Source organism: Schistocerca americana, chromosome 4, assembly GCF_021461395.2.
Source record: "Schistocerca americana isolate TAMUIC-IGC-003095 chromosome 4, iqSchAmer2.1, whole genome shotgun sequence".
NCBI lineage: Eukaryota > Metazoa > Arthropoda > Insecta > Orthoptera > Acrididae > Schistocerca > Schistocerca americana.
This window is the reverse complement of record NC_060122.1, coordinates 618518677-618532326: the sequence shown is the minus strand read 5'-3', so window position 1 is coordinate 618532326 and position 13650 is coordinate 618518677. Positions and strand designations below refer to the sequence as shown.

The window sequence follows — 13650 nt, the reverse complement described above, 5'->3', positions numbered from 1 at the left end:
AGGGAGAATATCAGGTTTTAAATTAGTAGCTGCTAGCATCCAAAGTACGACCTCGCAACATACGAAGTGTGATCAAAAAGAAAATGGATTTTTTTCATTTCGCGGGCTTAGTAAAAAAATGGTTCAAATGGCTCTGGGCACTATGGGACTTAACATCTGTGGTCATCAGTCCCATAGAACTTATAACTATCTAAACCTAACTAACCTAAGGACATCACACACATCCATGCTCGAGGCAGGATTCGAACCTGCGACCGTAGCAGTCTAGCGGTTCCGGACTGAGCGCCTAGAACCGCTAGACCACTGCGGCCGGCCGGGCTTTAAACATCAGATTAAAAAAAAAAAGTATATCTTCTAGGTAACCGTGTTCCTGATTTACGTTTGCATTTTCAGCTGTTTAGAATGTTTGGCTTATTGTTGATAGTCGAAAAGTTTATACGTCTTTTCGAACAATCGGTGAATTTTGACTTTCGCAAAGCATTTGCATTAAATTTTGCTTGAAAAATGGAGTAAAGTGTAGCACCGTATTCGAAATACTAACTGCGGCTTTTGACGAATTTATTATGAGTAAGACAAGAGTTTACGGGTGGTGTAAACGTTTCAAAGAGGGTAAAGCAGACGTTGAAGACGATGGCCGCCCTTGACGCCCTAGCACATCAACCACTGACGACAATGTGAAAGAAGTAAAGAAAATGGTTCTGAAAAATCGCCAAATCACCGTCAGAGAAGTTGCTGACTTATTCACTGGCTCATGCCATGCAATTTTTTCGGATGTTTTGGTCATGAAATGTGTAGCAGCAAAGTTTGTTCCGAAACTGTCGAATTTCGACCAAAAAAGACGATGCGTAGACATCGCTCAGGAATTGCTGAATGAAGTCTACAAAGATCCCAATCGTCCCAATGGGACCGAAAAAAAAATCGACGAGTTCGATTATATGTGAAGGCTCTACTCACAGTTTCCTTCGATTACAATGGGATAGTGCATCACGAGTTGCTGTCTTATGGTCATGCGATCAATAAGGAATACTACTTCGGAATTATGCGCCGTTTGCGTGAAGCAGTACGAAGGAAATGAAAGTAACTGTGGCAAGACCACTCCACGGAAATAGCTTCACCATAATACTCCCGCTCATACCTCAATGCTTGTTCGTGATTTTTTTGTGAAAAAACAAAACCGTTATGTTGCCTCAGCCACGTCGGCGAAGCGGCGTCAACTTAAAAGACTAGCACCAGGCTAGCCGACGGTAGGCCCTAGCCACATGATATTTCATTTCAGCAACTGTGTTAGCCGAAAATGGCCCCCTGCGACATTTTTCTAATCCAGAGGCTGAAGAGAATCACGAAAAGACGTCGTTTTGCCACAATTGATGACATAAAAATAGAACTGCTGAAGGAGCTGAACGCCATAACGAAAAGTGAGTTCCAGAAATGTTTCCAAGATTGGAAAAAGAGTTGGTACAAGTGTATTTTATCTGAGGGGAATTATTCTGAAGGGACAAATTTGATGTTGATAGTAGATAAAGATTCATTATGAAAAACAAAAATTCGCCTCAATTTTTGATCGCACCTCGTACTCCAAGAATCGTATAACAATTTGCTAGCTACTCTCGATAATCGTGTAATATTAAGCGAAGCGGAATGTAGTGTGAGGAGGGCTATGCGAGAGGCGTCCAATGAATTCGAAAGTAAAGTTCTATGTACTGACTTGGCAGAAAATCGTAAGAAATTTTGGTCTTATGTCAAAGCGGTAGGTGGATCAAAACAAAATGTCCAGACACTCTGTGACCAAAATGGTACTGAAACAGAGGATGACAGATTAAAGGCCGAAATACTAAATGTCTTTTACCAAAGCTGTTTCACAGAGGAAGACTGCACTGTAGTTCCTTCTCTAGATTGTCGCACAGATGACAAAATGGTAGATATAGAAATAGACGACAGAGGAATAGAGAAACAATTAATATCGCTCAGAAGAGGAAAGGCCGCTGGACTTGATGAGATACCAGTTCGATTTTACACAGAGTACGCGAAGGAACTTGCCTCCCTTCTTGCAGCGGTGTACCGTAGGTCTCTAGCAGAGCGTAGCGTTCCAAAGGATTGGAAAAGGGCACAGGTCATCCCCGTTTTCAAGAAGGGACGTCGAACAGATGTGCAGAACTATAGACCTATATCTCTAACGTCGATCAGTTGTAGAATTTTGGAACACGTATTATGTTCGAGTATAATGACTTTTCTGGAGACTAGAAATCTACTCTGTAGGAATCAGCATGGGTTTCGAAAAAGACGATCGTGTGAAACCCAGCTCGCGCTAGTCGTCCACGAGACTCAGAGGGCCATAGACACGGGTTCCCAGGTAGATGCCGTGTTTCTTGACTTCCGCAAGGCGTTCGATACAGTTCCCCACAGTCAAAAATGGTTCAAATGGCTCTGAGCACTATGGGACTTACCAGCTATGGTCATCAGTCCCCTAGAACTTAGAACTACTTAAACCTAACTAACCTAAGGACATCACACAACACCCAGTCATCACGAGGCAGAGAAAATCCCTGACCCCGCCGGGAATCGAACCCGGGAACCCGGGCGTGGGAAGCGAGAACGCTACCGCACGACCACGAGCTGCGGACTCCCCAGAGTCGTTTAATGAACAAAGTAAGAGCATATGGACTATCACAACAACTGTGTGATTGGATTGAAGAGTTCCTAGATAACAGAACGCAGCTTGTCATTCTCAATGGAGAGAAGTCTTCCGAAGTAAGTGATTTCAGGTGTGCCGCAGGGGAGGTCGTAGGACCGTTGCTATTCACAATATACATAAATGACCTTGTGGATAACATCGGAAGTTCATTGAGGCTTTTTGCGGATGATGCTGTGGTATATCGACAGATTGTAACAATGGAAAATTCTACTGAAATGCAGGGTGATCTGCAGCGAATTGACGCATGGTGCAGGGAATGGCAATTGAATCTCAATGTAGACAAGTGTAATGTGCTGCGAATACATTAAATTCTTTATTAGCAAAGCATTATAATTATACAAAGTTAACCCACTTCCTTATTTCATTAGTGGGTCATAATACTTATACATTTATACTTAGTTCGCAGATAGTTTCAGTTTTTAAGTGAGCTACAGTTGATTTTAACAAACAATGGGCATTTAATTTCTAATATCTACAGCTTATATCTAATTCTTATAACTAATTCCTATATTCTGCAGCGTCCCATGTGTGCCAGTGAAAGATATAAACCTACTTTTAAATTGCCTTGCTCTTCGAGCTAATCCCAAAGAGCATGCCCCTGGCACTGGGCAGGCCTCGATGTTAATTCGCTGCAGTTCCTAACGTAGTTTCCTAAAACTAAGCCCTACAAACTAACTTATCCTACGTCATTTCGGGTGTGTGTCACAATCGGTGGTGTTGATCCCTACGCCTCCTAAGAATGCGCGTGGCGGATTCCAACTAAGATGAAAAGTCGGCCAGTCCACGCACAGGCGGCATGGGAATAGGGCTTTTGGACGCAATCAGTGGTTGTTGTCTTGGTTATTTAGTGTATCCCTCTTAAGTATTCAGTTAAAACTTTTCGCGATACCTCGTTAGCCAATGTGTTTAAGGTCTGAAAAGTTTCCTCTTGTCTAAGTAGATGATATGTGTCATAGTTTGGTAGTCTGTCTCGTGTTCGCAACATCATTGAAGAGGGGGCATTCGTAAACTACATGTTCGGGTGTACCCTCCGGATCGCCACAGTCACACGCTGGTGTAGCCCTCTTCCCAAATCGAATACATAGAAAGAAATATCCCTTATCATTTAGCTACAATATAGCAGGTCAGCAACTGGAAGCAGTTACGCCATACACCGTCAGGTGGCTTGCGGAGTATGGGTGTAGATGTAGAATAACTGTGCTTATTTCTTGCGTTCTCTTTAGGGAAAGAACGAAGTAGGAGAATGTCCGGCACAGCCACGGAGCAGCTTTTACGACTTCGGAGGTGGTAGAGTTGTGCCGCACGGTGCAGAAGAAGCGGGCACTCCCAGCTGCCGGAGCCGCCGCCGGCGCCCCTGGCGGCCGAGGCCGCAACAGCGAGCGCGCCTCGCCGGCACAGTAGGCAGTAAGCTATCGGCAGTGTACGCGCGGCGTGGCTCATCAGCGCGCTCCGACGTGACGCGACGTGACGGCTATGCGCGGGAATGCTGGACGGCGACCACCGCGCAGCTGACGGCGGCGGCAGACGCGAAACTGAAGGCGATGGCGGAGACGTGGCTTCGGCCGCCAGCTCGGAGGCCGCAGGGACGGCGGCTGCCGCTCGGACAGAGGCAGCCGTCGAAGATGTCAGCGACAGCGACAGTGACAGCTTCAGCTGGACCAGCTCCGTGGCCGGCGAGAGCCTGGCGGACGATACGGTGCCAGCGAACGCGCTCGCGGCGATGGGGGTGGACCAGGGGGGCGTGGTCCCGTTCGGGCTGGCAGACCCGCGCCGCCACCTGAGTCCTGGCCCCACCTTCGGCAACGTTGCCGTCGCCAACTCTACCGACGTCCAGTTCGGTAACAAGACGTTCTTCAACGGGCCCGTCACTATCAAACAGGTGGTATACGCCAAGGATGTGGAGGGCGCCGCTGCCACGGCCGTGCCCGCCGCCGGCACGGGCGCTAGCGTCGCGCACGTCGACCCCGCCGCCCCCGACAAGACCGCCGTCGTCGCCGAGGGAGTCCGCCTCAAGGTGCTGCAGCCCATCGTCGCCAACGGCAAGGCGGCGCGCGCCAACGGTGAGTTCCGAGCCACTCTACTGCACACTACAACGCGGTGGCTGATGGTTCGTGTTGAACCGTTAGAAACCCGGGCCGGCCGAAGTGGCCGTGCGGTTAAAGGCGCTGCAGTCTGGAACCGCAAGACCGCTACGGTCGCAGGTTCGAATCCTGCCTCGGGCATGGTTGTTTGTGATGTCCTTAGGTTAGTTAGGTTTAACTAGTTCTAAGTTCTAGGGGACTAATGACCTCAGCAGTTGAGTCCCATAGTGCTCAGAGCCATTTGAACCGTTAGAAACCCAATACCACCGACCGGGACTCACTCTTTCCTGGTCCAGTCAACCTCGAAAACTGACATTCTGAGCCTGTGGCTGTGTACAAAATACAGGCTGATTTTTGCAGAGAAGATAATAGTAACCACCACAGTTTATACCGCTACTTATTTTTATAAATAACGTCGTCACCGGTTTCGAACCTACCGGTTCATCATCAGACGAGTTGTTCACATTAAGATACATTCTTGTCACTTTGCATCAGACTTTTTATCGCCCCATATGATGAAATTTCCTTGGGGTGGTGGTGCCCTACAACCAAAACATGATGTGAGACAATGTCTATTTAACTGTGACTGTGCCTCATAACGATTTTAAACGATGTAAACAAATCGTTGTGAGCACACTCATAGTCAGACAGACATTGCCTCACATCATGTTTGGTTGTAGGGCACGACCATCGCAAGGAATTTTGATCATATGGTTTAATAAAAAGTGAAAACTAATTTAAAGTAACAAGAATGTATTTTAACGTGAACAAGCCGTCTGATGATGAACCGGTAGGTTCGAAACCGCTAACGACGCTAGCTATATAAGTAAACAGTGTTATAAAAGGTGTCTGGTCGCTGGTATCTTCATTTCAAGAATCAACCTGTATATTAACTAAACGTTGTACACAGTGTCCCAGTACGAATGGCTAACATTTAGGGTCATGACAGGAATGATCATTCCAAGCAAATACGTGTAGTAAACACTGTCTCAAAATGTATATCCTTAGAATTGCGACCACCTTCTTCTTCTTCTTCTTCGATACTGTCAAACAAATCTCTTCTACTCTAGCTTTCCTTATTTTAGGATGGGAGGAGGGACTATGGACTCAAACAAGAAAAAAATGCCCAGTAAACATGGGATCTAAAATGCAAGCCTCAAAAGTTACGAGCATGTTCAGTAGAAGAGATGTGTATCATAGTAGCGAAGATGAACAAGTGCTGTGCCTCTTAAGGTATACACCTTAGGACTCAAGGTTACCGGACATTTTTTCCTTGTTTTCGTCCATACTACCCCCTCCAAAAACGTGGAACGCAAAGAGCTTGTAGCAGAAGGGATTTATTGCACATCATCGAAGATGAAGAAGTGCTCATAGCTCTGAAGTTATGCGTTGTAGAGCCCGTGTGTACTAGACTTCTTTTGCTTCGAATGATCGTAACTGACCATTCTTCCTGGGACACTCAGTATAAAGTGTCTATTAGAGGTAATAACAATTTCGGGTGACTCAGTGCCCAGGTGCAAGTCCTTCTATTGGACGCCATTGCCTAACCACGTGCTGTTTCTGGCGACTCCTCACATCGTTGAGAGGGGAAGGCTAGGTAAAAACTTAGGTCACACGCAGAGTTAACGACCCTTCAAATGTTATGATTAATTGACTTCGAAATCACTTCATCTATTGACACCTCACTGCATCGTCTGCTAGCTAAACCCGTTAGCGACTGGAAACTATTTATTAGCAGTCAACATTACGATTAGTATTCATTCAGTTACTCCCATCAGCCACCTAGCCGAGACGCTTCTTAAGCCAGTTTTACACTATCGACTTTCTCGTCTGAATCGACTGCTCGTAGCAAGTGTGTCTACTGCAGCGCCTCTGACGTAATATTCCTGTACTGAGTGTCTGCTATCACGAGTGATCTTTGCATACACGTCGGCGCCAAAATCGCGTGTCTTGAGAGTGAAGTTTGCTGCGCAGTTCGCGTCTGAATGGTGAAAAGTGAAGTTATGGGAGACTGTCCTTCTTACAAAAAGACGTATTAAGGAACAAACAATAATAATAGACTTTATTAATGGTGGCAGCAAAATTCATAGTGGATGCTCCTGACAAAGATTGTATGGCCAATTCTCTGCGATTCGGAGACCTGAAAGAATAGGGAAAGTGTTGTCGAAGCATTTCAAAGCATCGTCATTTATTTTCCCAAGAAAATAAACACATACAAAGGCAATTAAACAAAGTTAAAAAGACAATATATATCTCAATTTTACTTTATCCTTTGTGTCTTGCTTTCTTTCTAAGTGCAAATTAAGCTCCAGAACTATTTTTTTCCTTCGATAGAGCTGACCATTTCCCTGCTGACACAATTTTCATTAAAATGTTTTCGTACGTTTGCTTCTGATTTATGCACACTGTAGACATTTTCCTTGCTCAAGTAACGTAAAAAGTAAGTAACTATTCGCTTTAACATATTTGGTCTCTTGTGGGAGAACACTCGTAGAACAAATAATCAATCGTCATGCAACTTTTTGATACGCACCACGAATGCAAAGTAACAATAAAATAATAAAAGATGACACAAAACCCAATAACATCACGCGGGTGGGCACGGCGGGAACTGATTATAGCTTCCGATGTTAGCAGACGCAGTAACGCTCGTTCAACTTGGTCCTCGGTCACAGTACAGTTACTCCGACAGTTGCAACGTCACTAGAAACATGGCTTATTTTTACATATGAGATATTTTGTTTTACTCTAGCGCGTATAATATGCCGAGGCACGCTAAAATATTGTGAGTCTTCGTGCTTTTGCTAATGACTTTTATCACGTGTTCATGGTTTGATTCTTATGGGCAGTCGCTTTCTCCTCCCGTTAATCGTGTTCACTGCGTCCGCGTCTTGCTGGGTTAGATTTTGATGGTGTTGCCTCTCGAAATCTAGGTTGTGGTGACAGACCGATCATTAGCGGAGCTAGAGGTCTAGGATAGGTTGGAAGGTGACTGATTGTGATTTGGCGAAGCCAGTGATTGTAAACCAGAATTGGCGATCGTCAATATGCTTTTCCAACAGATTAATTTCTAGCGTAGCACGAGGCCTGCTTTCGCCACTGGTAAGATTTACTCCACGTTTAACCATCGTCGTTATGAAAAGCTACTTTGCGAGTGGTTTAGCAGCTTCATATGTAACGCACGTTTCTTTATAAATAGTTGAAACTACTAGATGAAATCAGAAGCGCTATATAACATAATAACTCAGTCAATCGTACATCAACTACAAAAAACACAACCATATGGGGAGTAGTACTTCAGTATTAGCACTAATTCGTGGGAAGAACGAACAATAGTCGGTAAGCCTCCGTCTGAGGTTACTGTTCCAATATGGCCTTCATTTCGAGTAATGTATAGTCCAGTGTGGTGTGGTTATTTTGTCGCACAAGAGCAAGTCGAGTGTATTTAACTGTTGTAAAGTAGCGGTCGCAGTTTCGGACATAACTGTTTTCGACTAGATGTAACATATCGAGACTGTAGCTGGGATCGATCACGGGAGCTTACGTTGAAGCGTCGGCTCAACGGTGACAGTTCGTACGTGAGAAGACTGTATTACGACCAAGGCACGAAGAGTATTTGTCATCCATCGCTATGAAGCTGATCGTCTGCCTGTTATTCTCTCATTGGCTACTGAAAGCGAGATGTGGAGTCACTTTGCATTCCCATGATGACAAGTGCTGTCAACATTTCTGCACAAAACAAATACACTATGTGATCAAAAGAATCCGGACACCTGGCTGAAAATGACTTACAAATTCGTGGCGCCCTCCACTGGTAATGCTGGAATTCAGTATGGAGTTGGCCCACCCTTAGCCTTGATGACAACTTCCACTCTAGCAGGCATACGTTCAATCACGTGCTGGAAGGTTTCTTGGGGAATGACAGCCCATTCTTCACGGAGTGCTGCACTGAGGAGAGGTATCGATGTTGGTCGGTGAGGTCTGGCACGAAGTCAGCGTTCCAAAACATTCCAAAGATGTTCTATAGGATTCAGGTGAGGACCGTGCGCAGGCCAGTCCAGTACAGGAATGTTATTGTGGTGTAACCAATGCGCCACAGGCCGTGCATTATGAACAGGTGCTCGATCGTGTTGAAAGATGTAATCGCCATCCCCAAATTGCTCTTCAACAGTGGAAAGCAAGAAGGTGCTTAAGACATCAGTGTAGGCCTGTGCTGTGATACTGTCACGCAAAACAACAAGGGATGCAAGACCCCCAATAAAAACACCACCACACCATAACACCACCGCCTTCGAATTTTACTGTTGGCACTACACACGCTGGGTGACGACGTTCACCGGGCATTCGTCATACCCACACCATACCATCAAATCGCCACATTGTGTACCGTGATTAGCCACTCCACACGACGTTTTTCCACTGTTCAATCGTCCAGTGCTTACGCTTCTTACACAAAGCGAGGCGTCGTGTGGCATTTACTGGCGTGATGTGTGGCTTATGAGCAGTCACGCGATCATGAAATCCAAGTGTTCTCACCTCCCACCTAGCTGTCATAGTACTTGCAGTGGACCCTGATGCAGTTTGGAATTCCTGTGTGATGGTCTGGACAGATGTCTGCTTCTTACACATTACGATCGTCTTCAATGTCGGCGGTCTCTGTCAGTCAATAGACGAAGTCGGCCTGTACGCTTCTGTCTTGTACGTGTCCCTTCACGTTTCCACTTCACTGTCACATCGGAAACAGTGGACCTAGGGATGTTTAGGAGTGTGGAAATCTCGCGCACATACGTATGACACAAGTAACACACCAATCACCTGACCATGTTCGATGTCCGTGAGTTCCGCGGAGCCCCCCATTCTGCTCTCTCACGATGTCTAATGACTATTGAGGTCGCATATGGAGTACGTGGCAGAAGGTGGCAACACAATGCCCCTAATATGAAGAACGTATATTTTTGGGCGTGTCCGGGTACTTTTGATCACTTAGTGTACACCCACATGATTACTCTGCGATCGGCGCGACTCGAATGCAAGACTAAGGGCACTGCCCCCCTCCGCCTCCCCCCACCCTCCACGACAGAATAACTTGTTTGTAAACCAAGTTTGCATTCTGCCCCACCAGACAGGCAGACGTATGAATTCAGTGTCAGTTTGAAAAAGCCAGATCAAGTAATGGATATTGACTAGTAGCAAGTGCACACAAGAGCCATTTATTTATCGCGAAATCTCTATTTCACATTCACAGCGAAAATAACTGTCCCCCCCCCCTCCCCCGAAATCAAGGGTACCCTAATTTGTAAGACACTACTATGAATCTACTTGTATGTCTGAACCGTTCTACTCTCGGAGAGCGCTTGAGGAATTTTAACACTTAAATCATAGCCGTACCGCCGTATGTTGTAATCATCTCACCCTCAACTCCTTCAAGAGTCAAATTTCCATGCACGAAATAACGCCTGATTATTCTGCAAATGAGTTAATGTGTTAAATATTTGACGTTAAACATGGTTGTAGACACTCCATTTTCAGAAAAGCTAATTTTTATCTTATCTGAATGTTTATGGCGTCATACCATCTGAATTATGTGTCGTACAATGATATAAGTTTGCAAGTACGTTCAGTGGTACATGTGGATGCCTGCCAATGTATATACATAGCATGTGTAGTATACGTATAGTAAAGAAGTAATGAAGGAAAACGTCATGCCTGATGTTAAAGTTTGGCCGTATGTACAGTGAGCAGCGAAAACGTAGTAAGCGATAATGTTTTTCCTTTCGGTAATTTGTGTGTGTGTGTGTGTGTGTGTGTGTGTGTGTGTGTGTGTGTGTGTGTGTGTGTGGACGGGCAGGGGAGTGTCAACGAGAAAAAGCGTCTAGAAGGTTTGCAATTATATGTAGAGTTTGGTGGAAGTCGTTAAGTGCTCTCATTTTCAAATGCCCTGAGTTACGCTGCCGCAAGGTATATACGAGGTCTGTTCAAAAAAATTCGGGAACTTCGTCCACAAAATTTTTTACGCTTACCTTTTACTTGTTGTGCATGGTCTGTTTCGAAATACTCTACTCGACAATTGATAGACTGCTCCCAACGCCGTTTCCACTTGCAGGAGCAGTCTTGGTACCCCTCTTGCTGGATCGCACGAAGCGCCATTGCGAATTTTCTTTAATCTCGTCTATCGTTGCAAATCTTCGTCCTTTCAACAGGATTTTCAACTCTGGAACTAAAAAAAAAATGATTTCGTTTTTCCTGCAATAGTCACGCACCAGCAGGGATGAATGTGCGGGTGCGTTATCGCGTTGCAAGAACCATGAATTGTGTCGCCACATTCCAGGGCGTATCCTTCTCACAGTTTCTCACAGGCGTCGCAACACGTCCGATAGTACCATCGATTAACAGTTTGTCCCTGTGGCACGAATTCATGATGGCACTAATCCTTCAAATTCAAAGAAAGCTATCAGCATGGTTTTGACATTTGATCTGACCTGATAAGCTTTTTTTGGTCTTTGAGAACGATTCGTGACCCATTATGAAGACTGAACCTTGGTCTCAGCGTCATAACCGTAGATACTCGTCTCATCACCTGTTATGATTCTGTTAAGGAACTTCTCGTTCTCATTTGCGGGATCCAAAAGCTCTTCACAGATTGCGAGGCGGAGGCCTTTCTAGTCTTAACTCATAAGCCGTGGGACGGACTTGGCGGCAATGTGATGCGTTCCAAGAGGCAATGTCAAGATTTAGTGATGATCCAACTGAAATGTTACACTCTTCTGCAATCTCTCGGACAGTCAGTCTTCGGGTGGCACGCACTATTTCATTGACGTTCCTGACAAGAGCGTCGTGGGTAGACTTCGAAGGGCGTCCTGAACAAGGGTCACCTTTAACTTCCGTCCGGCCATTTTTAAACCGTGGGAGCCATTCGTAATATCGAGTACCGCTTAATCAGTCATCGCTGTAGGCTTCCTACATCATTCGCTGTGTCTCTGTAAAGGTATTCTTGAGTTTCGCGCAAAATTTAATGCACGCGCGTTGCTCTTCTAACTCTTCTATCTCGAAATTCGCAAACTGTGCTACATAACGCTCTACTCAATACAACAATAACAATAAATAACAGACATACAACAATAAAACATCCGGCAGTTACGCATTACATACAGGTGTGTGCAGGGATGCCAACCGCATTGACGCGAAATTAAGAATGTTCGGGGATTTTTTCAACAGACCTCGTACGCAGTTTCTAACTTTAATATTTATCTTATTGTGTTAAACTTTTGACGTTAGATTACATATTTTAATGAATAGATCACGACAACATTTAAAATTTTTAAATTAGTTCAACAAATTCGAGGGCTAGAAGGCATTTTTAAATGTATGCCGCAATTGAAAATACCACGTGTTTTGAAGTGCAGTCAGTAATAAGGTTTTTGTTGCAAAAACCCATAAACCGATTGAAATTTATCAGCAGCTGTGTAAAGTGTACAGAAACAACGTAATCACCGAAGGCGAAGTACGCCAGTGGTGCATTACACTCGAAAGTGGCCGAACTAATATCCACGAGCGAGATGGACGATCGAGCACTGTGACTGGCGAACTGGTCGCTAAAGTCGCTGAGAAGATCCAAGAAAACTGCCGACCGACAGTGACGGAGCTCTCGTTTTACACAAATTTCATAAAGTTTGTTGCATCAGATCGTTGCACAGAAGCTAGGGAGTGACTAACTGGTTGCAGTCTCAGACGGCAGAATTTTGTAACACTGGAAAATTATTGTTCGCCACTATGATACGTGCTTCAATTTGTGTGGAGACTATGTTGAAAAGTAATATTTAAGTATCGCTTTCAAGTAAATAAAACACAGTTTTTTCAAATAAAACGTAATCCACTTACTAGATACCCCTCGCATATGGAATACAGAAAATCACATTTTTGTTGCTCCTGGGCTCCGTTATATAGGCAGCCTGCAACTGGTATCTGCTTCTAGTCGTCTGGCAGCACAAATATCTAATTTATATATATAAAAAACTAAATCTTTCTGTTTCTGAGTTCTCCCTTTGTAAGTGAGAGGCAACAATATATTTTGGCATTCGCAGGAAAAAAAGTTGTTCACTGACATTTCGTTACAAGATTTTGGGGTAATTAGAAGAAGTTTTGCTTTAATTATCCCATCCCTCCTCACTTATCTTATTCGTTCTCTCCCTCCCTCCTCCCCCTCCCCCTCTTTCTGTTTCGTATGACACACAACGAACCGCGCTTCTTTGGACTTACTGTTAGGATCCCATATCGTGCATCAGTACTTTAGAAAAGGACGGTAAAGTGTATTGTAAGCAGTTTGTTTAGTGGATTTGTTGCATGTATTAAAGCTTCAGCCAATGAAACGCAGTCTTTGGGTTGCCATCCCGCTTCACGGATGCAACACATGTAAATGGGTGTTCTCGTACGCTTCCGCTCTTCTGTGTTAATTGTTACTTGCCTAATCTTATTTGCAGTATCTCCACGAGATGGTTGAAGGGCATTTGGTCTTTCTACCTTGTAAGATTTGTTTTTGAAGTTTCTTAAGCAGATACTCGACAGAAATAGGGCGTTATTCTTCGAATGTCAACATGCAGCATTTCTATTACACTCCCTCGCCGACCCGGAGGCCTGGGTTATTCGCACCGCCTTTCTTTGTATACGCTTCGTATTCGCTGCTAGCCTCTTACTAATCTATTTCACTTGAGAACCGTTAAAATAAAAATATCCACTTTATTTTGTAGACGAACTGTAGTTCCCAAGTATCCAAGAATAAGCGTAGTCTCCCATTTCATAACATATTGTTGTCGTGGGTTATTAAATGCTATGATCAATGGAAACCAAACTCTTACGTTTTGTGAAGTGTACCACTTCGGA

The 13650-nt window shown here is 44.6% G+C and overlaps 1 protein-coding gene across 4 annotated transcripts in view; it reads left to right on the top strand.

Annotated features, from left to right (window-relative positions):
- The first annotated feature begins 4138 nt into the window (after positions 1-4138).
- The window catches only part of LOC124613090 (peptidoglycan-recognition protein LA-like), a 525675-nt gene continuing 516163 nt past the window's right edge, over positions 4139-13650 (top strand). For all 4 annotated transcript variants that reach the window (XM_047141682.1, XM_047141681.1, XM_047141679.1 and 1 more), the window contains exon 1: positions 4139-4752. In XM_047141682.1, the coding sequence (XP_046997638.1) occupies positions 4176-4752 (577 nt within the window). In that variant the 5' untranslated portion in view covers positions 4139-4175. The remainder of the gene's footprint in view (positions 4753-13650) is intronic.